Source organism: Salmo salar, chromosome 21 (assembly GCF_965601325.2).
Source record: "Salmo salar chromosome 21, fSalSal1, whole genome shotgun sequence".
NCBI lineage: Eukaryota > Metazoa > Chordata > Actinopteri > Salmoniformes > Salmonidae > Salmo > Salmo salar.
In genome coordinates, this window is record NC_138311.1 from 44,082,474 (window position 1) to 44,109,077 (window position 26,604).

Consider the following 26,604-nt stretch of genomic DNA (forward strand, 5'->3'; position numbering starts at 1 on the left):
AGAGAAAGAGAACAGAGGACAGGCTGCAGGAGAGAAAGAGAACAGAGGACAGGCTGCAGGAGAGAAAGAGAACAGAGGACAGGCTGCAGGAGAGAAAGAGAACAGGCTGCAGGAGAGAAAGAGAACAGGCTGCAGGAGAGAAAGAGAACAGGCTGCAGGAGAGAAAGAGAACAGAGGACAGGCTGCAGGAGAGAAAGAGAACAAAGGACAGACTGCAGGAGAGAAAGAGAACAGAGGACAGGCTGCAGGAGAGAAAGAGAACAGAGGACAGGCTGCAGGAGAGAAAGAGAACAGAGGACAGGCTGCAGGAGAGAAAGAGAACAGAGGACAGGCTGCAGGAGAGAAAGAGAACAGAGGACAGGCTGCAGGAGAGAAAGAGAACAGAGGACAGGCTGCAGGAGAGAAAGAGAACAGAGGACAGGCTGCAGGAGAGAAAGAGAACAGGCTGCAGGAGAGAAAGAGAACAGAGGACAGGCTGCAGGAGAGAAAGACAACAGAGGACAGGCTGCAGGAGAGAAAGAGAACAGAGGACAGGCTGCAGAAGCTAGAACACCACTCTATGACCTGCCCTCACACAGCAGAGGAGCCCACCTCAACCAGCCAGGCTTCCCCAGCCCTGCCTGCTGCACCCCTCCTCCCCAGCCCACAGAACAGCCTCCCACTGACAGCGGCACCGGCACAGACCAGCCACACCCCAGCTCCAACACCCACCAGCCCCCCCTCTGCCCCCTCCAGTCCAGAAGAAACACTGGCTGACATCGTCCTGTTGATGGACTCAAATGGGAAGTTTGTTCAGGAGAAGAAACTTTTCCCTCGACACAAAAGGAGAAAGGTGTGGTGCCCCAACAACGCAGAGTGCCATGGAGCTGCTTGATAAGGTCCATCTCGGGTCGCCAAGCCACATAATCATACACACCAGAAGCAACGACCTGCGTGCTCAGCAGGAGAGGGTGGTGACTTCACTACGGGGAGTGATTGAGAAGGCCTCCGCAATCTTCTCCAACTCAAGAATCGTGGTGTCAACCCTTATACAGAGGAAGGACTTCCACAATCCAAAGAATAAACGCCAGCCTCACCCGGGACTGTGCCCTGCAACCCAATGTACACCTGGCCCACCCTCGATCTGGACTGTCTCTATGACCATGTGCACCTGTACAGGGAGACAGTCTCCATCCTTGCCAAGACTCTCAAGGACGTCGCTTTAAACCGCAGCCCGACCTCTCCACTCAGGAACAGCGGAGCAATCTCCACCCCACCGAGATCACCGAGACAACACCCCGGACCAGCACCCTGGACCCCCCAGCCACGACCACAGCACCACCAACCTCAATGCCCACCACAGCCAGCGCAGCACAGACCCCCCCAGCCCAGCTTCAGAGCCACCCAGATGAGGCCTCCCACCCCCATGCCCCCCACTGCATACCCACACTTGGAGGAGCCACAGCCCAGCAGGCAGAGCTACGCACAGGCTGTGAGAGGAGCAATTGGCCCAGCCCCCACCAACCAAATGAGTGACATTAAACAAATGCTGAGTCTACTATGCTGTCTACTATGTGATAGGCCGAGGGTCATGGTAAGATGAGCACAAGAACTCCACCATCCTCACACTACATCCACCCAAGTGGCATAACACAAATGCTATCTTAAATGATAAACAAATTACATTTGCATGATAAGAGTTTACTTTAATTAAAAAACATATTTTAATAGTTCTTGTTGGATTGTGAGTGTTAGTCTCATTTTGAAGATAAAGAGAAAAAAGTAATGAAATCTTTTTACGTTGCATGTTGAAATTTAGAAGGATTGAAGTCCTCTGCTTTTGGGCTAAAGAGCAGAAACCCAGACTTCCTGAAAGAAATTGATGATGTTGATATTGTAGTAGTACAGGAAACATATTGCAGAGGTGATGTTTCCACTGGCTGTCCACTAGGTTATAGGGAGATAATCCTACCATCCACTAAATGAAAAGGAATCAGACAGGGCAGAGACTCAGGACAGGGCAGAGACTCGGGACAGGGCAGAGACTCGGGACAGGGCAGAGACTCAGGACAGGGCAGAGACTCAGGACAGGGCAGAGACTCAGGGGGAATGCTAATATGGTATAAATCTGAAATAATTAATTCAATCGAATTGATCAAAACAGGAGATTTCTTTATCTGGTTAAAAATCAACAAGGAGGCTATCTTGACAGATAAAAACGTCTTCCTCTGTGCCATATACATTCCCCCCTCAGAGTCAACCTACTTCAATAAAGAGAGTTTCTCCATTCTAGAGGGGGAAATTAGTCACTTTCAGGCTCAAGGCAACCTACTGGTGTGGAGACTTGAATGCTAGAACAGCAGAAGAACAAGACACTATTAACAGTCCTGGGGATAAACACCTACCAGGAAGCAACAACCTTTCCCTCCCCACATACCCCCACAGAAACAACTATGACAAAGTGAAAAACAGTACAGCTCATGAAGCTCTGTGGAACACTGGGTCTGTACATAGTCAATGGTAGGCTGAGAGGGGACTCTTTTGGTAGGTACACCTACAGCTCATCCCTTGGCAGCAGCACTGAAGACTACTTCCTCACCGACCTAAACCCAGAGTCTCTCAGAGCCTTCACAGTCAGAGCCTTCACAGTCAAACTTTATACTCGACAAATTAGCCTCCTTGGCTAATCTAAAGAAGCATAAGAGCAAACCAGAAATAACAGAAAATGAAAATGGTTTGATAATGATTGCAAAAATCTAAGAAAGTCATTGACAAATATATCTAATCAAAAACAGACAACAAAAATATACGCCTTCAATATGGGGAAACACTGAAGCAATCCAAACACACTCTAAGAACAAAAAAGGAAAAGCACATTAGAAAACAGCTGGATGTAATTGAGGAATCCATAGAATCAAACCACTTATGGGAGAATTGGAATAAATTAAACAAACCTCATCAGGAGGAATTGGCTATCCAAAATGGAGATATGTGGAGAAATCACTTTGCAAACCTCTACAGCAATATAACAAAGAGCCCAGAACAAAAATATATACAAGAAAAATTACAAATCCTTAAATCAGCAGTCAAAGACTATCAGAATCCTGTGGATACCCCAATTACAGAAGAAGAATTATTGGAAAAACTACGCACTCTCCAACCCAAAAAGGCCTGTGGTGCTGATGGTATTTTAAATGAAATGATCAAATATACAGACAACAAATTCAAATTGGCTATGCTCAAACTCTTCAACATTATCCTCATTGCAGTTATTTTCCCCAATATTTGGGAACAGGGATTGATCACACCAATCTATAAAAATGGAAACAAATTTGACCCAAATAATTAGAGGAATTTGCGTTAACAGCAACTTGGGGAAAATTCTCTGCAGTATTATAAATAGCAGACTACACCATTTTCTTGACGAACACAACGTCCTGAGCAGAAGCCAGATTGGATTTCTAAAAATGTATCGTACAATAGACCACATTTACACCCTCCACACTCTAATTGACAAACAAGTAAACTAAAACAAAGGCAAAATCTACTTGTGTTTTATAGATTTCAAGAAAGCATTTCAACTAATAGAAAATGGTATTGGAGGGAAAACATATGATATTATTAAATCAATGTACACTAAAAACAAATGTGCGGTTAAAATTGGCAACAAGCAAACAGACTTCTTCTCTCAGGGACGGGGAGTAAAACAGGGCTGCCCAATAAGTCCAGCACTATTTAACATCTACATTAATGAATTGGCAAAAACATTAGAAGAATCGGAAGCACCTGGTATCACCCTACACAACACTGAAATCAAGTGTCTGCTGTACGCAGATGACCTGGTGCTGCTGTCTCCCACTAAAGAGGGGTTACAGCAGCACCTAGATCGTCTTCACAGGTTCTGTCAGACCTGGGCTCTGACCGTTAACCTAAAAATAAAAAAAATACAATGATATTCCAAAAAAGGTCAGAGAATCAGGATGACAAATATAAATTCTATTTGGACACAGTTCTATTAGAACACACCAAAAACTACACATATCTAGGACTAAATATCAGCAACACATGTAGCTTTCACATGGCTGTGAATGAGCTGAGAGACAAAGCAAGAAGAGCATTCTATGCCATTAAAATGAACATTAAAATCGAAATTCCAATTAGAATCTGTCTGTAACGGTTGTCCAAAGGAGTAGACCAAGGTGTAGCGTGGTAAGTGTTCATCTTGATATTTATTTTAACTCAGAACACTTAAACAAAATAATAAACAATGGTAAACGACCGTCACGTCTTGCAGGCTTTACAGAGCAGTACAAAAATAAGATCCCACAACTCAAGGAGGGAAAAAGGGCTGCCTAAGTATGGTTCCCAATCAGAGACAACGATAGACAGCTGCCTCTGATTGGAAACCATACCTGGCCAAAACATATAAATATAAATACATAGAATGCCCACCCCATATCACACCCTGACCTAACTAAACAGAGAAAAACGGCTCTCTCAGGTCAGGGCGTGACACTAGCTCAAGATTTTCCAATCGGTTATAGAACCAATTGTTCTATATGGCAGTGAAGTATGGGGTCCACTCTCTAATAATAAATTCACCAAATGGGACAAACATCCAATTGAAATACTGCATGCAGAGTTTTGCGAGACTGTATTGCAAGTGCAAAGAAAAACGCCAAATAACAGATGTAAAGCAGAATTGGGCCATCAAATTTTACAACCATCTAAAAACAAGTGACCACAAAACATTCCATCACACAGCTCTACAATGTCAAGAGATGAAACCAGAGAAGAGTCCCCTCAGCCAGCTGGTTCTGAGGCTCAGTTCACAAACCCAAACCAAGCCCATAAAGCTTCAGGACAGCACTCAGAAAATCTGGCCCAACCAAATCATCACAAAACAAAGAGAAAAATATATCACCTATTGGAAAGACACCACAAAAAATCTAAGGAAACTTCAATGCTATTTGGCTCTAAACAGACAGTACTTGGTGGCAGACTATCTGACCAATGTGATTGATAGAAAACTGAGGAAAACACTGACTAGGTACAGACTCAGTGAGCACAGTCTGGCTATAGAGACCGGTCATCACAGACAAACTTGGCTGCCCAGAGAGGACAGGCAGTGCTCACTCTGCTCCAGGGGAGAGGTAGAGACAGAGCTGCATTTCCTATTACACTGTGACAAATACTCAGACCTAAGAGAATATTTCTTTCCCAAAATTCTAATTCAATACAAAGAATTTGAAACTATAAAAGATGAAGAAAAAATCAAATATTTATTGGGTGGGCAGCCAAATATGTGTCCTCCTGCCACAACCTGAGGGATAGCCAGTGAAAAGTGCAATGTAATGTCAATAATATTTCCCATCTTGTTTTGTTTTGTCTTTCATACCATGTCATGTGGCTTCTAAATCAGGTTTAGACTGGTCTACTACTATTGCTTTAATGTATTGTTGTTCTGATTAATATTGTTGTTGTAGTTGTTGTTAATGGTAATCCCATGTCCACTACTACTATTATTATTGCTGTTGGTCCCACCATTTATATTTATATATATATATATATTTTTTTTTTTTTCTATGTGTATACTTTGATAATGTAAGTAATAATGAACTTACCATGTCAATAAAGTCAATTGAATTGAATTGAGAGAGAGAAAGAGAGAAAGAGAGAGATCCAGAGAGAGAGAGCAAGAGAGCGTGAGAGAGACAGAGCCTTAGCTCTTTGTGATGTATTTATTAATATTAGAAGGGGTGCCCCAATTTTTTTTCTTCTAAATCCAATATGGCCGCCAGTGCTGAATCAGATTTAGGAAAGGTGGTATTACCGTATAATTTTTGTTGCCATATAAAACACGAATCCTGTTAATTTGTGGATAGTGGACCAGTTTTCAACAATATGCCATTATATTTTAGAATTAACCACGGCCTGTTCACCCCGCTATTATCCAGAAGTCGAGGTCAGTACAGGTGCATCAAAGTTGGGACTGAGAGACTGAAAAACAGCAGCTTCTATCTCAAGGCCATCACTAGCCATCACTAGCCTTCCTCCAGCCAGTACCCTGCCCTGAACTTAGTCACTGTCACTAGCCGGCTACCACCGGTTACTCAACCCTGCACCTTAGAGGCTGCTGCCTATGCCTATAGAACACTGGTCACTTTAATCATGTCTACATACTGTTTTACCCACTTCATATGTCTGTACTGTATTCTAGTCAAGGCCTGTATTCTAGTCAAGGCCTGTATTCTAGTCAAGGCCTGTATTCTAGTCAAGGCCTGTATTCTAGTCAAGGCCTGTATTCTAGTCAAGGCCTGTATTCTAGTCAAGGCCTATCTTAACTATTGCTGTACATATACTATTCTATCCTACATTTTCCACACACACACACACACATATATATATATATACACATACATACATACATAACTACATATTCTATCCATATACTGTCCATAATGTCTATATATCCCATCACATACACTACCTGACAAAAAGTATGTGGACACCTGCTCGTCGAACATCTCATTCCAAAATCATGGGCATTAATATGGTCCCCCCTTTGCTGCTATAACATCCTCCAATCTTCTGGGAAGGCTTTCCACTAGATGTTGGAACATTGCTGTGGGGACTTGCTTCCATTCAGCCACAAGAGCATAAGTGATGTCGGGCACTGATGTTTGGCATTTAGGCCTGGCTCGCAGAGTACCAATTCATCCCAAAGGTGTTCGATGGGGTTGAGGTCAGAGCTCTGTGCAGTCCAGTCAAGTTCTTCCACACTGATCTTGACAAACCATTTCTGTATGGATCTTGCTTTGTGTACGGGGGCATTGTCATGCTGAAACAGGTTCCACAAACTGTTGCCACAAAGTTGGACGCATAGAATCGCCTAGAATGTCATTGTATGCTGTAGCATTAAAATTTCCCTTCACTGGAACTAAGGGGCCTAGCCCAAACCATGACAAAGCCCCAGACCATTATTCCTCCTCCACTAAACTTTACAGTTGGCACTGTACATTGGGACAGGTAGCGTTCTTCTGGAACCGCCAAACCCAGATTTGTCCGTCGGACTGCCAGATGGTGAAGCGTGATTCATCACTCCAGAGATTGTGTTTCCACTGCTCCAGAGTACAATTGTGGCGAGCTTTATACCACTCCAGCCAATGCTTGGCATTGCACATGGTGATCCTAGGCTTGTGTGGGGCTGCTTGGCCATGGAAACCCATTTCATGAAGCTTCCGACAAACAGTTATTGTGCTGACGTTGCTTCCAGAGGCAGTTTGGAACTCAGTAGTGAGTGTTGCAACCAAGGACAGATGATTTTTATGTGCTACGCGCTTCAGCACTCGGCAGTCCCGTTCTGTGAGCTTGTGTGGCCTATCACTTCGCGGCTGATCACTTGTTGCTCCTAGATGTTTCCACTTCACAATAACAGCACTAGCAAGGCAGAAATTTGACAAACTGACTTGTTGCAAAGGTGGCATCCTATGACGGTACCACGTTAAAAGTCACTGAGCTCTTCAGTAAGGCCATTCTACTGCCAATATTTGTCTATAGAGATTACATGGCCGAGTGCTCGATTTTATACACCTGTCAGTGACAGGTGGCTGAAATAACCGAATCCACTAATATGAAGGGGTGTCCACATACTTTTGTATAAATAGTGTATTTACTGAACAACAAAAAAAAACGCAACATGCAACAATTTCAAATATTTTACTGAGTTACAGTTCATAGAAGGAAATCAGTCAATTGAAATTAATTCATTAGGCACTAATCTATGGATTTCACATGGCTGGACAGGGGCACAGCCATGGGAGGGCATAGGTCCACCCACTTAGGAGCTAGGCCCACCCACTGGGGAGCCAGGCCCAGCCAATCAGAATTAGTTATTCCCCACAAAAGGGCTTTATTACAGACAGAATTACTCCTCAGCACCCCCCTCAGACGATCCTGCAGGTGAAGAAGCCGGATGTGGAGATCCTGGGCTGACGTGGTTACACGTGGTCTGAGGTTGTCAGACCGGTTGGATATACTGCCGAATTCTCTAAAACAACTTTGGAGGCAGCTTATGGAAGAGAAATGAACATTAGATTCTCTGGAAACAGGTCACGCTCCCTCAAAACTTGAGACATCTGTGGCATTGTGTTGTGTGACAAAACTGCACATTTTAGAGTGGCCTTTTATTACACCCAGCATAAGGTGTAATGATCATGCTGTTTAATCAGCTTCTTGATATGCCACACCTGTCAGGTGGATGATTATCTTGGCAAAGGAGAAATGCTCATTAATAGGGATGTAAACACATTTGTGCACAAAATATAAGAGAAATAAGCTTTTTGTGTGTATGGCTCATCTGGGATCTTTTATTTCAGCTCATGAGACATGGGACCAACACTTTACATGTTGCGTTTATAATATGTGTATCGACCAATAAAATGTGATTTGATTAAACCACTCAAATTTTGTTGAACTACTACATTAATCACCTTAACCAATGTCTTTAAAAGGTTAAAACCCCCATATTATTAGCTTTATTAGCACATTATGTAGCTCATTTATTGAGAACATGATGGAAAATGGTATAGGAACAACAGGGAACGTTCTGAATGTCCATAGGATAAGACAGAGGCGAAATTGCCACTGAATGGTATGGGCCTATAACGGTCAGAAAAAATATGAATGCGAGTAGACCGCTGATTGGACATCATCCTGTATGAAGAAATAGCAAACATTTTAGAAATGTCTGTTTGAGATACAAGTTGTAGGTGGGGCTTTTGAAGGGCTTTTTCTACAATTTATACTTTGGTCACACATACGAGTATAGAATGAGCCAGCAAAATGTTTTGGATACGAGTTAACAGAATATGAACATTTAAATGGCACCGGAGGGGATGGTTGCAGTTTTACAGGCTTCTAAACATTTATGGAAATTGCAGAAATGCCTTCTGGAACAACTTTCATGTGCCTTAACAACAAATTGTAACGGTTTTGACTTGAGGTTATCATTTATAGGGGTGCCAGGTAGGTTGTGCCTACCAGAGAAAATATTGGTTTCTCCTTTTAGTTTGGGAGGGAATGAGTCCCATCTGGTCCGTCAAGTCTACACCAATACAAAGGACTCATGTAAAAGTCAGGATGGAAATACACTTTTCATAAACCCTTAAAACATTGGAAAGAACTTACAAAACAACTGTGTTCTTTTGTGTGGTTGTATTATTAACAAATGATCACACACACACATAACAATATACAATAATGAGCTTTAAACAGCTCTAGTTCCTCCAGAAATGTCCTGTACCTCGGGCCTAAAAAGAGTCCAGCCCGGTAAACAAGTTCAGGGAACTCAAGTGACCTTAGTCAGTCAAAGTTTGTCCGTTCATACAGTGTAGCGTAAACCCAGTGTCAATCATACAATCAAAATTACAAATATTTTACCACACATCTCAATAAATCCTCAACTACAACTAACTACATAAATCATCACGGTATACATCACACCAAAACACATGAAATACCGTATACAAAAGGTTGTAGTCAGTCGGTCAGTCAGACAAGCCAATCCGCCGACAGATCTCCAGCGGAGAAAGGCCACGAAAAACAACGGAGAGGTGTAGTCCACGGATGCAAAGAGTGGATCCGATCCTGGGTAGATTTGCTATTAGGCTACACAAAGCACACTTTTAAAGCAACACAACAAACGGAAGAGAGAAGCTTCAGAACTGAGGGTTGAACACATCCTCATTCACGTCTCTATCACAACCCCACTTTTGCGCAGCTGATGCTGGCTATTTAATTGGGAATTAAAGGGGAAGCGCCCTATTGGAAGGAGAAGCACTATTTAATTGAGAATTAAAGGGAAAGTGCCCCATTGGAAGGAGAAGCACTGAGACGGTTCAGAAAAATTCAGGGCCGTCACACACCCCCTCCCCTGGAAAAAACCGACCATTGCCCTGGAAGGCACATCTTGGTCGGGGAAAGCGAGAAAGGTCTCCTCATCACTTTCCTCTACAAAAATGTTCATAACTTTTTGGCGCTCATGCTCCTCAGCCGAGGGGTCACAGGCCTTAAGGCGTGAGACTTCTGGGTCTGGGAGCCGAGAAAAGTCTCCTCACTTTCCTCTTCAAAGATCTCCAGGACCTTGCGGCGCTCAATCTCCTCCAATTCCTCAGCCGAGGGGTAACAGGCCTTAAGGCGTGAGACATGGACAACGCGCATATCTTCACCTGTGTCCTCTTTCACCACTCGATAGTTCAAAGGGCCGCTCTGCTCCACAATCCTATATGGTCCTTGCCATTTTGGAGCGAGCTTGGCCGAGAAGAATTGTTCAGCTTTTGAATAAGGATGAGAGCGAAGCCACACCCGATCATGAAGCTGGAACTGCATGTCTCATCTCTCCTTATCATAATTTCTCTTCTGCTTGAGTCGAGCCTGGATCATGTTCTTTGAGACAAGAGCTCTCAAGTCATGGAGATGGACTACCTGGTCTTAGCAAGCAGCTTCTGGAGTAACCTGCTGGGGCTGTAGCACCATCTCCAAGGGTCCTCGGAGGGGACGACTCAAGTTCAGCTCTGCAGGTGTGACTCCAGTGGACTCTTGCACAGCAGAATTCAGGGCAAATCGAAACTCGTGAAGGTGCTTGTCCCAGTGTTTGTGCTGGGTCCCTACATAGGAAGCAACCATTGTCTTCAAGGTTCGATTAACTCTCTCAGTAAGGTTGGTCTGTGGGTGATAGGCCGTGGTCAACTTCTGTCTCAGGTTCCATCTTTGGCAGGTCTCCTCAAAGAGATCAGAGACGAATTGGGAACCTCGATCAGACAGGATGTAATCAGGCACTCCCCAGCGAGTCAGGATCTCTTTCGTAAGGATGTTAGAGACGGTCCTTGCTGTGGCCTGCCGCAGGGCAAAGAGCTCCACCCACTTGGAATAGTAATCAACAAAAACAAGCATGTACACATTCTGATTGGAGCTTCTAGGAAATGGACCCATCAAATCCACTCCTAACATTTCCCAAGGTCGGGTAACCACAGTTTGCTGCAACTTGCCAGCAGGCTTTCTACCTTCTGGTTTGTACATTTGACAAACCTGACAGTTTCAGATGTGTGACTTCACATCCATGCTCAAAATGTGGCCAGTACAGTAATGCTTGCAACCGCTTGTAGGTTTTGAACCTGCCCAAATGACCAGCTAACGGGTCTTCATGGAAATGTTGAAGCAGTTGAAGGCGTAGAGTTTCAGGTATGTACATTTGGTATAGTGTTCTGTGAGGTAGTTGTACAACTCGGTAGACTTTGTCTTCAATGATGGTCAGCTTGGTGGTAGGATTGACCATCTTTTCTCCATCTTCCAGAATAGTCTGGTACAAAGCCTGTACTTCTGGATCATCCTGTTGGGATTTCCAAATGGCCTCATCAGAGATGGGAAAGTCAGTTTTGGGTGAGTCTCGACTGCTTGACAGGACAGTAGCACATGTAAGATGAGGGCCACCATTACCACCAGCAGAAGGGAGGAAGCACAAGAGAGGAATGGTCAGTGACCACAGTGAAGTGTCTTCCCTCCAGGTAGTACCTCCACTTTTCCAAAGCCCAGACAACTGCAAGGCACTCTTGCTTGGTTGTGGAGTACTTCCGTTCTGCTCCATTCAATGTTTGACTGGCGAACGCTAGCACTTCTTCAGTGCCAAGTCCAGTCTGTTGGACTAGGACAGCACCAAGTCCAACATCACTTGCATTAGTATAAACAACAAAGGGGCAATCAAAGTTGGGATGACCCAAAATGGGAGGTGTGACGAGGTGTCGTTTCAGGGTTTCAAAAGAGGTCTGGCACTCTGCCGTCCATCGGAATTTCGCTTCAATGCGTTGAGGGGTTCTGCCACCTGGGAGAAGTTCTACACAAACCGATGGTACCATCCAGCCATCCCAAGGAACCGTTGAAGGGCCTTGAGTGTGGTTGGGACAGGGAAATCTTGTACCGCCTTGGTCTTTTTGGGATCCACATGAGTGCCGTCAAAAGACACAATATGGCCAAGGAACTTCAGGGAGGTTTGGCAGACGTTGCTCTTCTTCATGTTCAATGTCAGACCAGCTTCCCTTAGCTTGTCCAACACTGCTTGAAGATCTTGAAAGTGTTGTTCTCTGGTCTGGGAATAGATAATTATATCGTCCAGGTAGACGAAACAGATCTTCCCTTTGAGCTCACCTAATGCAATCTCCATGAGTCTTTGGAAAGTGGCAGGTGCATTCTTTAATCCAAAAGGCATCACCTTAAAGGAAAACAAGCCCTCAGCACAGACAAAAGCAGTCTTGTCCTTGCTTTCCTGGTCCATCTCAACCTGCCAATAGCCACTATTGAGGTCAAGGGTAGTGAACACAACCGCGCCAGACAATGACTCCAGGATCTCTTGGATGGTGGGAAGAGGATAGGCATCAGTCTGGGAAACCTTGTTGGTCTTCCTATAGTCCACACAAAATCTAAGACCACCGGTCTTTTTTGGGATGAGGACAACAGGATCAGCTCAGGGAGAGGATGAACGTTCAATTATATCTTGTGTCAACATATCATTAATGAGTCCCTTTTGGATGATTAGCTTCGCTGGGAACAAACGATATGGCTTCTGCTTGATCGGCATTTCCTGTGTAAGGAATATTTTGTGCTTCAGGAGCCCGGTACGACCCAGCTTTGAAGTACATACATCAGCGTTATTCTGCAGCTGTTCCAACAGCCTTAACTCCTCTGGCTGTTCCAGCTGAGCTCTTCTCACAGCCTGTAAAAGGAGATCATCAGAAGGATTATCGAGGGTTAGTGGTACAGGAGCAATTGCAGAGAAGACTGCCACATTTGGACCCCAATCATGTAACTTTGTAGCTTCTGACTGGAAGAAATGCTTCTTGCTCGGATTGTATGGAAACCAGTAGCAATTGTGTGCGATATCAATCTGGACACCACTGAAGTACATGAAATCAATTCCCAACACGACAGGAAAAGCAAGGTTCTTGGTTTGTAGGATAACAGAAGGAATCATATAGGAGTGGTTACACAGGCGGAACTCTACCTCACTCCATCCAAGTGGTCGTTTAGCCTCACCATCAGCCAGATAGAGTGGACCTTCTGTCCACGGCTTCAAGTTGTATTGTGGACCTTTAACCTCCTTCCACAGTTTCTCATTGAGCAGTGTGTAGGATGACCCGGTGTCCAGGATGGCTCTTCCTGTCCATGGACCTATGGACAGGAGTAACACCAATTGGTGCGGTATTAACTGAAAGGAAGGGGATGTCGATGGGGGGGCGTAGGCAGTGACTCTTGGGGTTTCAACTCTGGTCAAAGCACCCAGAGTAGGATGGTCGTTCCTGCGAAGGGAGTTGTGTGTTTGCCTGTTGTGATTTGTGGTTTCTGGAAGGGTTTACTTGATATGGTCTTGGACATGTAGCTGAAGAATGTCCCTTTTGGCTACATCTCCAACAGAACATGGGAGGGGTCTTGGCTGGAGACTCTGGCTGTTGTTGATGGTCTGGCTTGGGTAACGGTTTGGGTGTCTGTTTCTTTCTCTGTTCATATTGCTGTTGGCATTCTCTGTCCTTCTCGAACTGCTGTCCCAGGCGAACCAGTCCATCAACAGTGGTGACTCTTTCTCTGAGTTGACTGGCTAGTAGTGGGTTGATGTTCTTCAAGATCAATTTAATGACCTCTTCCTCCTCAATGCCAGGTTTCCACCTTCTGCACAGGCAGTGGTAACCGTATGCAAAGTCACAGATACTCTCTTTCTCTCTTTGCACTCGATTCCTGACTCTGTCTGCCAGCTCATCTGTGTAGTCCTCAGACAGAAATGCAGAGGAAAACTTGGCCTCAAAGTCAGCCCAGGAGGTAGTGGTGAGACGTGCCACATCCCACCAGTCTCGAGCAACACATTCCTCAATGTGGCAAGGAGTTCTTCGTCAGCCAGGGGATTGAGGGCAAGAAAGTCACGACATCTTTCTAGATACATTAGCGGATCAGGACTGTCATCCTTTTTCCCAAAGGTGGGAAATTGCAATTTAATGGGCATCGCCCCCACATGACGTCTACTCAAATCACCATGAACAAAAGAGCTAGGAGGGATTGAGGAAGTAGAGGGGGAGGGAGTTATCGGACCATGAAAATGAACACCAGGATGCATGGTGGATTGGGGTGACTGCAGCATGGCCTTGTCTTAGCTGTTCTGAGGTGCCAGCTTGGCCCTCAGTGGTTTGAACAGAAGTGGACACCAGAGAAGCTCTGTGCAAGGAGTTGTGCCTAATGGAGGCCATGTCAACAGACACGTCATCCAACATTTTAACACAATTAGAAAGCTCTTTCTGCAAGTGGTCTACAGTGTTAACCAGAGGAGAAAAAAACGGAATTAATGTCCTTGAGGACCTCAGTGTGATGATGTTGCAGGCGCCACTGGAGAGTGGCAGTGAGTTGGGTTTGTTGGTAGTCAAACTGCCTGTCCATGGCACCAGTAACATCCCGTCTTCCACTCTCACTGAGCTCTGTCAGCGTGTGGGTTAGAGTGCTAAGTGAATTTCTGAATTCCATGGCACTCTGTTGTTGCTCTTCACTCAGACATTTGAATTGATGGTGGATTAGAGTTTGGAGATGTTGTTGAGTCCGACGAATATCAAGGATGTCACCTTGAAGTTGTAAGACTACAACCTCTGGAGATAAACCAGACAATGGAGGAAGGTTGGGCGTCAGAGGGAGGGCTAGCTCAGTACTTCCACACAGGTCCATGTCAATAAGTGAGTAACTGGTTAGACCTCCTGTGGCCTGTGGTCCAGACCGAGCCTTCAGATTCCCAGGGCTCCTCTGGCCCAAATCAACTCCATTAACATTATGATTTGTATTGTCGGCTCGATGGTCAGACTGGCCCTGTGTATTCCCATTGACCGGTATGATATGGAGGGGCACATTTTCTTGGGGTGAATCCATTGTTTTAATTCCACACAAAAGATTTCCTTTGGTTATTTCTCAATGTTGAGGTCCCATCTGGGGTGCCATTTTTTATGTAACGGTTTTGACTTGAGGTTATCATTTATAGGGGTGCCAGGTAGGTTGTGCCTACCAGAGAAAATATTGGTTTCTCCTTTTAGTTTGGGAGGGAATGAGTCCCATCTGGTCCGTCAAGTCTACACCAATACAAAGGACTCATGTAAAAGTCAGGATGGAAATACACTTTTCATAAACCCTTAAAACATTGGAAAGAACTTACAAAACAACTGTGTTCTTTTGTGTGGTTGTATTACTAACAAATGATCACACACACATAACAATATACAATAATGAGCTTTAAACAGCTCTAGTTCCTCCAGAAATGTCCTGTACCTCGGGCCTAAAAAGAGTCCAGCACGGTAAACAAGTTCAGGGAACTCAAGTGACCTTAGTCAGTCAATGTTTGTCCGTTCATACAGTGTAGCGTAAACTCAGTGTCAATCATACAATCAAAATGACAAATATTTTACCACACATCTCAATAAATCCTCAACTACAACTAACTACATAAATCATCACGGTATACATCACACCAAAACACATGAAATACCGTATACAAAAGGTTGTAGTCAGTCGGTCAGTCAGACAAGCCAATCCGCCGACAGATCTCCAGCGGAGAAAGGCCACGAAAAACAACGGAGAGGTGTAGTCCACGGATGCAAAGAGTGGATCCGATCCTGGGTAGATTTGCTATTAGGCTACACAAAGCACACTTTTAAAGCAACACAACAAACGGAAGAGAGAAGCTTCAGAACATCCTCATTCACGTCTCTATCACAACCCCACTTTTGTGCAGCTGATGCTGGCTATTTAATTGGGAATTAAAGGGGAAGTGCCCTATTGGAAGGAGAAGCACTATTTAATTGAGAATTAAAGGGAAAGCGCCCTATTGGAAGGAGAAGCACTGAGACGGTTCAGAAAAATTCAGGGCCGTCACAAAATGTGTATGCCATCTGTAAATACAAATACAATTGTTAAATTGCGAGCCTAGCTGGTTTAGCCACGGAGAAAGTCCTGCTAGCAATGATTGGCTGAGATAATGGATGGGCTGGACATGCCTAGAGATGATTTTGGATTGGTCTGCCATGTAGCATGCTTCTGTCTATAACAGGAGCTGCTCAGTCTGTGTAGTTAATCCTTTCTCATGCAGCTTTTTTGAAAGATTTCACAAAGAACTGCAAAAGTGTTGCTAATGCTCTCCACTTTCTGGAGGAAGATCGTGCCATGCTGACTCTCTCTGACTCTGAAAATTAATCAGACCATGAGGAAATCCCTGATTTAGGTTCTTTTTTTTAATTGAACCAGACATTGTAGAGTCTTCTGAAACAGCAATCAACAGTTTTGCTTTCACGGAAGAAGTTTACCTAGTTTTGAAATCAGTGGAATTCTCAGTGGAAGCAGAGTATGATAGCTAAGGAGATGGAGAAAATTCTGCCGTTTGATTGCAAATATGCGGAGGGAGTTGAAAAGAGAACACACAGAAGGCTGTTGTATGAAATACCTGTCTCCGGATTACATCTTCAAACAAAGGGCAACTATGGCATCGGTGACAGAGAGGGATAAGCGTTCATACATGTATACGGGTAAGAGAGTCTAGCTAGCTATATTTTCAGATATTACACATTTCTAATTTTGTCAGAAAGTCATTTTAATTTAAAGTGTACGGCTCGCTAGCTAACATTATGTGCATGATTTGTGTCAAATTATTATTTGTATCTCAGAAATCTATTTGCATTACTAGTTATAGCCTAATGTTAGCTAGCTAGCTTACATTGAACCTAGTTGGTTAGCTTTAGCTACCTGCAGATTCATGCATGGTAGTAATGTTATGAGTTGGGATTATGGTCCATTGTTTAGCTAGCTAGCTACATGTCTAAACAAAAGACTCCACTATGCAAGTAACTATTTCATTGTACCGTTTACACTTTTTGTATCCTCTGCATGTGACATATAAACTTTGTTATTTGATACAGTGTGTGTTTACCAGAGATGGTAATGTGAACAACAACATGACCTCACCAAAGTCACATTAGGATATAACGTTAAGCCAACAAGACTATGTCCAAGTTCTAAAATTCTCAAGTCACAGACTGTTCTCTCTGCTACGGCACGGCAAGCGGTGCCGGAGCGCCAAGTCTATGTCCAAAAGGCTCCCTAATAGCTTCTACCCCAAAGCCATAAAACTGCTAAACTGTTAATCAAATGGCTACCTGGACTATTTTCATTGTCCCCCTTTTTTACGCTGCTGCTAGCAGGAAATTGGCTTTAAAAACTGCAAAAACAAATCTCATCCTCATGGCAAAATGTGAGCTATAAAAAAGCAAATTTTTCTAACTTTCCCATGGCAAAATGTGTAGAATTCCAGGAAATATGCTCGAAATACCCCTTTCACTCTCTCTCGCTCTCTCTCGCTCTCTCTTGCTCTCTCTCGCTCTCTCTCACTCTCTCTCACTCTCCTCTCTCGCTCTCTCTGGCTCGCTCTCTCTCTCTCTCTCGCTCTCTCTCTCAGTGCATGCTGGGAGTGTTTTGTAGTGTGGAGGGCTCTGTCCTTACTTATTTTCTTGATTCTTTCCTTGGTCTTTTCTTATGTTCTATGGTAGAGGGTTAACACACTGTTAGTTTAGTGGTACCCACAATTATTTTTCAAAGTAAGGGAGGAAAAATAATTTTACACTCCTGGGGTTTTGAACGGTGTGGTGTGCACGATGGCTTCGCAGCCTAGCGCGGTGGAGTCGCTGTAGTTACGGCATGGATTTAGGTGTGTTCCTGAGATTGGAGTTAATGTGGAGGAGGGTCTACTCGCGGTCAGCGAACAGGTAGGAGCTGAATTTATACATTCCGCTTCCAGAATTAACAAAGCTGCGGTGGTGTTCATGAAAATAGTACATTTGGTTGGTAGGCTGATTGCTTGTGGAATATTTGTAAGGGATGTGTTGGTGCCTAGTGTGGTAGTTGCGAATTTGCCTCTGTTTATTACGGATGATCAAATCTGGAAAGAGCTGAGTTGGTTTGGTACGTTTGCTAGCGGTTTTCGTGAACTGTCGGCAGGTTTTCAGGCAGATGCCGTTAAGCATGTAGTTTCGGTCCGGAGGCAAGTGTTCATGTTTCTGAATAACAATGAGCAACAGCTAAATGTGCATTTTAAAGTGAGGCATGGGGAGGGGCTGTATGCAGGGTTTGCCAGCACACGCTATGGATGGTGGTGTAGGTGAGGCTGGGCCTAGTCATGCTTGAAATAGTGGTGTAGATGAGGCTGGGTCAAGTCAGGCTATAGATGGTGGTGTAGCTGAGGCTGGGTCTAGTCATGATATGGATGGTGGTGTAGCTGAGGCTGGTCATGTCATGGATGGTGGCTGGGTCTAGTCAGGTTATGCTAGTGGATGATGAGAGTATAGTGGGGAAGGGCAAGCGACTGGGGGGTGGAGGAGGGTGTCAAGCGCAAGAGGAAAAAGGGGGAGAAGAAAGGAGGTGGGAGGGGAGAGGCTGGTGTGGTCAAAGGCACTAAGGAACCTTTGTGTGGTGCTGGGGGGGAGGCCCCGACTAGAGAGAAAGGGCAGGTGGTCAGGATAGGAGATGGAGATGAGGAGGAGGAAGGTGAGTCTGAGGAAGAGGAGCTTTCCTTTCAGACTCCTCGTGAATGGGTCCAGAGCTGACAGCCAGTCAGGCAGATGGGTTAAAGTACAAGGTAAAGGAACTGTCAAGGTTCCTGAATGAGATGAAAGGGAAAAAGGTTAATCTTTAAGATTTTTTTGCGATCTGGGAAAGTTTGTAAGATCAGCACAACACGCTATGAGAAATGAGTGGCATGGTGTCCTCTCACCCAGGGAACGTTTTAGGTTGAGGAAGTGTCACAGCCGTGCGTAAGGATCTACCTTCAGATGCTGTTTAGATGAATAGTTACATTTTTTGAGCTTTGCTATTGGTCTCTTTATTTGTTGGCTTTTGTCCCACTTCTTATGAAGACTCTTCGGGTAGGCTTGTTTACTTTAAATGGCACCAGAGACGCAGGAAAGAGGAATCTGTTGGGTGAATATGTCAAAGAAAAAAAGTAAAAGTGTTGTTTCTGCAGGAGACGCATAGTGATGTGGTGAATGAAGTCGATTGGGGGCTCTGGTGGAAAGGGGCAAGTGTGCTGAGCCATGGAACAAATGTTAATGCAGAGGTGGCAGTCCTTCTTGCACCGTGTCTGGCTGTAAAAATATGCTCCTCAAAGGAGGTGTTGGGGGTAGACTGCTTGTAGTAAAAGCATAAATTAACAACAGCTTTTTTTCCCACTAATAATGTGTATGCGCCTAACTCAGGGAGAGAGAGGTGGCGGGGCGTCTGTTTGGGTGTCTTATACAGGAACTCTCACCCGGAGCACCTAAGGAGACGCTGGTGGTCGGCAGGACTGGAAGTGTACGATGGATTTTAAGAAAGATAGAAATGGGGAGGAGCCTCATTCAGGCTCATTGGTAGGTGTTAAGGGATATCATTAAGTAGTTTGACCTAGTGGATGTTTGGAGAACTTCCCAACACAAGACAGTATACATGGGTGAAGGTCTTTGGGGTTAGGGTGAGTGCAGCCAGACTAGATCGTTTTTACATGTCCAGGAATCAGAGCAATAGGCTGTTGGGCGCAACCATTCTCCCGGTGGGTTTTTCGGATCACCACATAACCATGGATCGGTTGTCTATTTTACCAGGGTCTTGGCAGGCATCCTATTGGAAGTTTAATGTAAAACTCTTACAAGACCTCAGGAGGCTGAAGAAATGTGGCTTGTCACCCAAAACCCTGACAAACTTTTACAGATGCACAATCGAGAGCATCACAGCCTGGTACGGAAACTGCACCGCCCTCAACCGCAAGGCTCTCCAGAGGGTGGTGCGGTCTGCACAACGCATCACCGGGGGCAATCTACCTGCCCTTCATGACACCTACAGCACCCGATATCACAGGATGGCCAAAAAGATCATCAAGGACATCAACCACCCGAGCCACTGCCTGTTCACACCGCTACCATCCAGAAGGCGAGGTCAGTACAGGTGCATCAAAGCTGGGACCGAGAGACTGAAAAACAGCTTCTATCTCAAGGCCATCAGACTACTAAACAGCAATCACTAACTCAGAGAGGCTGCTGCCTACATTGAGACCCAATCACTGGCCACTTTAATAAATGGATCACTAGTCACTTAATACAATGCACTCTAAATAATGCCACTTTAACCTGTTGGGGTGTAGGGGGCAGTATTTTCACGGCCGGATGAAACAACGTACCCAAATTAAACTGGTTACTACTCTTGCCCAGAAACTACAATATGCATATTATTAGTAGATTTGGATAGAAAACACTCTGACGTTTCTAAAACTGTTTGAATGGTGTCTGTGAGTATAACAGAACTCATATGGCAGGCAAAAACCTGAGAAAAATCCAACCAGGATGTGGAAAGTCTGAGAATTGTAGTTCTTCTTTTGATTCTCTATCGAAACTACAGTTTCTGTGGGGTCACGTTGCACTTCCTAAGGCTTTCATTGGTTGTCAACAGCCTTCAGAAAGTTCTTTCAGCATTCTCCTGTCACTGGGCAGATAATAGGAGCTCAGTCAATCAGTGGACTGCCTGTGGACAAAGGGATTGGATATGCGCGGTCCTGCGAGCACCCCGTTCCTTCTTTTTCTTCTTGAATGAATATGCTATTGTCCGGTTGGAATATTATCGCAATTTTACTTAAAAAATACCATAAAGATTGATTTTAAACAGCGTTTGACATGCTTCTAAGTACGGTAATGGAACATTTAGACTTTTCGTCTCTGGTACCGCGCTCGCACGTTATGCCTTTGGATAAGTGATCTGTACGCACGAACAAAACTGAGGTATTTGGACATAAATATGGATTATTTCGAACAAAAACAACATTTCTTGTGGAAGTAGCAGTCCTGGGAGTGCATTCTGACGAAGATCAGCAAAGGTAAGAGCATATTTATAATACTAATTCTGAGTTTAGGTGACCCCGAACTTGGCGGGTGTCGGTATAGCTTGCTGTGATGGTGAGCTATGTACTCAGAATATTGAAAAATGTGCTTTCTCCATAAAGCTATTTTAAAATCTGACACAGCGGCTGCATCCAGGGGTAGTCTATCTATAATTCTTAAAATAATTGTTATATATTTTGTCAACGTTTATGATGAGTATTTTTGTAAATTGATGTGCACATTCACCGGGGTTTTGGTGGGAATACATTTTCTGAACATCACGCGCCAATGTAAAATGCTGTTTTTGGATATAAATATGAACTTTATCGAACAAAACATACATGTATTGTGTAACATGATGTCCTAGGAGTGTCATCGGCTGAAGATCGTCAAAGGTTATTGCTTCATTTAGCTGTGTTTTGGGTTTTATTGACACATGTCCTTGCTTGGAAAATGGCTGTGTGATTATTTTTGTCTATGTACTCTCCTAACATATTCTAATGTTTTGCTTTCGCTGTAAAGCCTTTTTGAAATCGGACAATGTGGTTACATCAAGGAGAAGTGTATCTTTAAAATGATGTAAAATAGTTGTATGTTTGAGAAAGTTGAATTATGACATTTTGTTGTTTTGAATTTTCCGCCCTGATATTTCACTGGCTGTGTCCCGCAGGTGGGACGCTAGCGTCCCACGTAGCCCATAGAAGTTAATAATGTTTACATATCTTACATTACTCATATCACATGTATATACTGTATTTTATACCATATATTGCACCTTGCCTATGTCGCTCGGCCATCGCTCATCCATATACTTACATGTACATATCCTCATTCACCCCTTTAGATGTGTGTGTATTAGGTAGTTGTTGGGGAATTATTTGATTACTTGTTAGATATTACTGCACTGTCAGAACTAGAAGCACAAGCATTTTGCTACACTCGCATTAACATCTGCTAACCATATGTGTGTGATAAATACAATTTGATCCTCAGGTTTCTAGATTTTGGGGGAAAGGTGGAGGCAGCGAAGAGAGTACTGTATGAATAAATGGTGGGATGTGGGAAAAGTCCAAATGTGGCTTTTCTGTCAATAGTAAATAGCTCTCACCCTCAGAGGCTAGGAGAGTATTGGGGGAACTCAAGCGTAGTATCAGTGAAGTGGAGGTAGAGATCGTGGGGCAAGACAATGTAGGCCTCCAGGCTAATTTAGATGAATTACGTAGGGACTGAGTTGTATAGGGCAGAACTGTGTGATGCTATGTATGTTCAGGTTTTGTTTGCAGAACTCCCTAAGCTCTCTCTGGCACAGAGGGATGAAATGGACATTCCCCTGTTGTCCCATAAACTGGCAGAGGCCGTAACCCAGATGTCCCCCGGCCATGCACCGTGGGTCGATAGACTCCCAGTGGAGTTTTCAAAAGAATTCTGGGGAATAATTGAACTGGAATTCTTTTGCGTGTTGCGTGAGTGCGTTTGGGTAGGAGAGTTGCCAATGAGCTGCCGTCGGACAGCTCTGACTCTCCTGTCCAAAAAAGGGGCTTGTGTGAACTTAAGAACTGGAGGCCAGTGGCATTGCTCTGTGCGGATTACAAGATATTTGCCAAGGTCCTCGCTAACAGACTGAAGTCCCATCTGGACTCTATAGTGCACAAGGACCAGACATATTGTGTACTGGGATGCTCAATCATGGACAACTTGTTCTTAGTCAGGGACATGTTGGACTTGTCGAGAGTTTCTAATGTGAACTTTGGACTGGTCTCTTTAGACCAAGAGAAGGCATTTGATAGAGTGGACCATGAGTATCTGTTTAATGTGATGTCTGTGTTTGGGTTTGGGGAAAGGTTTTTGACCTGTGTGAAGATGTTGTATGCTGGGGCATCATGTATGGTCAAGGTGGGAGGGGGGCTCAGTAGGCCAGTCTGGATGAGGCGGAGCATTAGACAAGGATACCCTCTATCGGGGCAGTTTTATACAATAGCCATTGAGCCTTTTTTTAGGCCTCCTACGCAGGAGACTGCAGGGAGTGTCCTGGACAGGCATGGGTTTGTTGGCAGGCATAGCAGAGTCGGTGTATGCAGATGACGTTTCTGTGATGGCCAGGGATGGGCAGGATATGCAGGCACTAGATACTAGTCTGAAGGTGTACGAGGGAGCTTCGTCAGCTAAGGTGAACTGGGGCAAGAGAAAAGCTCTGTTATGTGGGGCATGGAGGGATAGGGCCCCCCCTCTGCTTCCGGGGGGTTTGCAGTGGGGTTGTGAAGGGCTTAACATTTTGGGGGTGTACCTGGGCTCAGAGAGGTGGGTCAGGAAGAACTGTGAGGGGCTGTCACAGGCAGAGGTGTCAAGACTGGTCAATTGGAGGTGGCTCCTGTCCCAAGTGTCATATAGAAGTAGGGTGCTGATAATCAACAACCTGGCGGCATCCTCCCTGTGGCATAGTGTTGTATATGTCTGTCCACGAAGGAGGACAGGGCCTGGTGGAACTGGAGAACAGGGTGGCTGCATTCCGACTAAAGGCAGTGCAGAGACTGCTGTACCATAGTGATGTCGGCTGGAGGGAACCAGCATGCGCGCTGCTGAGGAGTGCTGGTGGATTAGGGTTGGACCGGCAGCTGTTTCTCATGAGGCTGAGTATAGAGTTCTCTCTGATTTTTACTCTGTGGGGCAGCTGTTAAGGGCCACACGAGAAGGGTTGTGGAGCCTGTGCTATGGGTGTGGGAGGAGCTTATCTTCCACAATCCAGCAATCCTTTTGAGATCGGTTCAATCGGCCACCCTGCAGAAGCGACTGCAGGGACCTGCGGCTGCTGGGGGAGGAGGGGTGGAATTTGAATGGTTTTAATGAAATGAGGATGTATCATTAAAGAAAGACAAAAAGTCAAAAAAGTCTCTCTCTCTCACTTTTCTCTCTCCATCCATCCATCCCTCCCTTCCTCCCTAATCTATAACAGTGTAACACCTGTGTGCTGATGAGGCTCGTTAAAGGTTACAGTCATTACGTCCTTGTGATAAATGACAGAACAGAAAACATGAACACCCCTCCCTCCCTCCCTCCCTCCATCCCTCCATCCATCCATCCATCCATCCATCCATCCCTATTCATCTACTCTATATTTCTCCCATTATTTCACTCTGTAAGTTGTTTGGATTTAGTAGAACATGTAGTAACCCTGTGTGGTGTCTGGAACAAAACTGAATCAGTGTCAAGTGAAGCTGAATGCAGCTGAATTAAGCTGAGTCCTCTGTAGCCAAATGAGAAATGCATTAGAACAATCACAGAGAGTGGCAGAGAGGGAGAATGTCAGAGTTTGGGTGAAGATCAGGTAGTTTCAAGTTTTATTAGCCGTATGTACGGGATAAACATGATATACACCATCCAACAATGCAACAACAATAACAAATAATCAAAGATAAGAATATAAACACAAAGTAAATGGCTCAGTAGAATAGAATAAACATTTTAGCATCAGTATAATACAGGAAGGCACAATTTATAGTCCAATATGTACACGTGTTTTGGTGAAGGGGGGGATTGGGGGGCAAGTATCTAAATTGTGCAGTAGTTAGCAATCATCAAGGTAGCCTTTCTCTGAAGTATAAATATGATAGAGAACAGCTGTAAAACCATATTTAACGGTATAAAATAAAAAATACTCATTTCTTTCCATCTTCTCTCCCAGTCTCGTTCTCTCTCTCTATTTCTGTTTCGGTCTCTGTCTCTCTCTACTCCCTCCCAAGTTCACCTAAGTTAAGACCTACTCAAATCAGGTTAACCCATGATAAATCAGACTCTAAGCCAAGTTAAGTCAGATTCTAACTCAGGGTAACTCACCAGTCTTGGTGCCTTGCTCTGGGTCCGGGTCTAACCCAGGGTAACTCACCAGTCTCGGGGCCTTGCTCTGGGTCCTGGTCCTTCTTGTTGTCAGTGATGTCCTTGTGAGACACCAGAAACAGCACCACCTCTCCCTTCTCATTCTTAATGGGCACGATGTCCAGCAGACACCAAAACTGGGAACCTGGAACACAGATAGAGGTGGATATCACTCACTGGAGTCACAGTGGTTCTGAACGTAGACTACTGCTCACATACTGGTAGAAAAACCCTGTGAATCAGGTGGATATTTGTAGTGGCGGATTGGTACAAAAAGAGATGGAGATGACCCTGATAAAGATGTACACATCCCAGCTAGCACATCACATTCTGAGAACCATACTGTATGTTTCTTAGAGCATGGTTATCCTAAAGTTATTTTGCATACCACCTTCCCACAACTTTCTGGGAATGGTGCAGGATAGTTGCTTGGCTTTGGAACATTCTCAGCATTTTTAAGGAACTTGACCATATATATATATTTTTTTTTTATTGGTATTTAATTACTTGAACATAATTGTTTTTAAAGTTGAAATGTGGTTACATTTCATTCCAATATCCATAATGTTCTAGGAACATTCTCCAACTGGTTTGACATTGGGAATGTTCTAAATTAGTTCAGAGAAGGTTAAGAAACAACATTCTTCTGTGGGAATTTCAGTACTTCAGCATACTGTTACATTTCCTACAGGTTTCCTCATTGATCTATTTAAAGGCTTGTTCTCAAATTGTTGCGAGAACATTAAGAAAACTGTCCATGAAAACATTCCATGAAAACCATCAGAAAACATTCAGAGAAAACTCTCTCTATCCTCTATCTTGTTAAGTGTGTTCAGGTGTGTTGGCCGTGCCCACTAAATGGCAACACCTGATCTTAATGAATGCTTGTTTCCTTTGAAATGGGGTCTGTTTGAATAGACTAAAATGAACAGCTTTGTATCTGTTAAAAACATGGGATGTTAGCTCCATCCTGGTGGCGGAGTGAACTACTTCGATAGATAGAGAACATAAGATCATAGGTTTGAATCTCACTTATGCTGTGCCACAATAAGTACAAAAACATGTTTGCACACTTAATGTCTATGCAAATCAATTTTTATCTGTGCTTGAAGTTCAAAACAGTTCAACTAAGCTAGCAACGTTATTTAATTACTTTCCATTAATAACCTATAATTTCCGTTCTCAGAACATTAATAAAACAGGAAAACTTTCAGGGAACCATAGCAAAACATTCTCAGAACTTCCCTGCAACCTAAAAATATATGTTCCCAGAATAGGCTAAATGTTCACTTCTATTCTCAGAATGTTTCAAATACATTCCGTTTTACCAGTCAGGAAACGTATGGCTTCGTTCCCAGAACTAATGGAAAACCAAAAATGTACATTCCTATAAATTCCAAGGAACCAAATGTGCTAGCTGGTATGTGAGTACACACCGTCACACACACACACACACACACACACACACACACACATACACACACACACACACACACACACACACAAACACACATCCTACTACACAGTCCATTACCACAACTAAATCCTCTCCAGTTGTCTGTAGATATAAAAACATTTTTTTTTAAGATATAGGAAAAGCTCCTTTCATCTCCTGTAGAGACTGGAAAAGCTACTGGCTGCTCTAGCCCGGTATGTTTGAATAACAGCAAAACACAGAAAACAACATCTCACTACCTCACTTTATTTTGTTTGTGTCTCTGGATGGGCACTCTGTGTATGCAAGTGGTAAGCCAAGTCTTAGTTCAAAACAAGCGTGTGTGTGTGTGTGTGTGTG

General features: G+C 44.1%; 1 protein-coding gene across 1 annotated transcript in view; it reads right to left on the bottom strand.

Moving 5' to 3' along the window:
- Positions 1–26,604, bottom strand: part of LOC106562645 (voltage-gated delayed rectifier potassium channel KCNH8) — a 305,465-nt gene that overhangs the window by 160,470 nt on the left and 118,391 nt on the right. Inside the window, exon 3 of the mRNA XM_045704813.2 lies at positions 24,820–24,954. Within this exon, the coding sequence (XP_045560769.2) occupies positions 24,820–24,954 (135 nt within the window). The remainder of the gene's footprint in view (positions 1–24,819; positions 24,955–26,604) is intronic.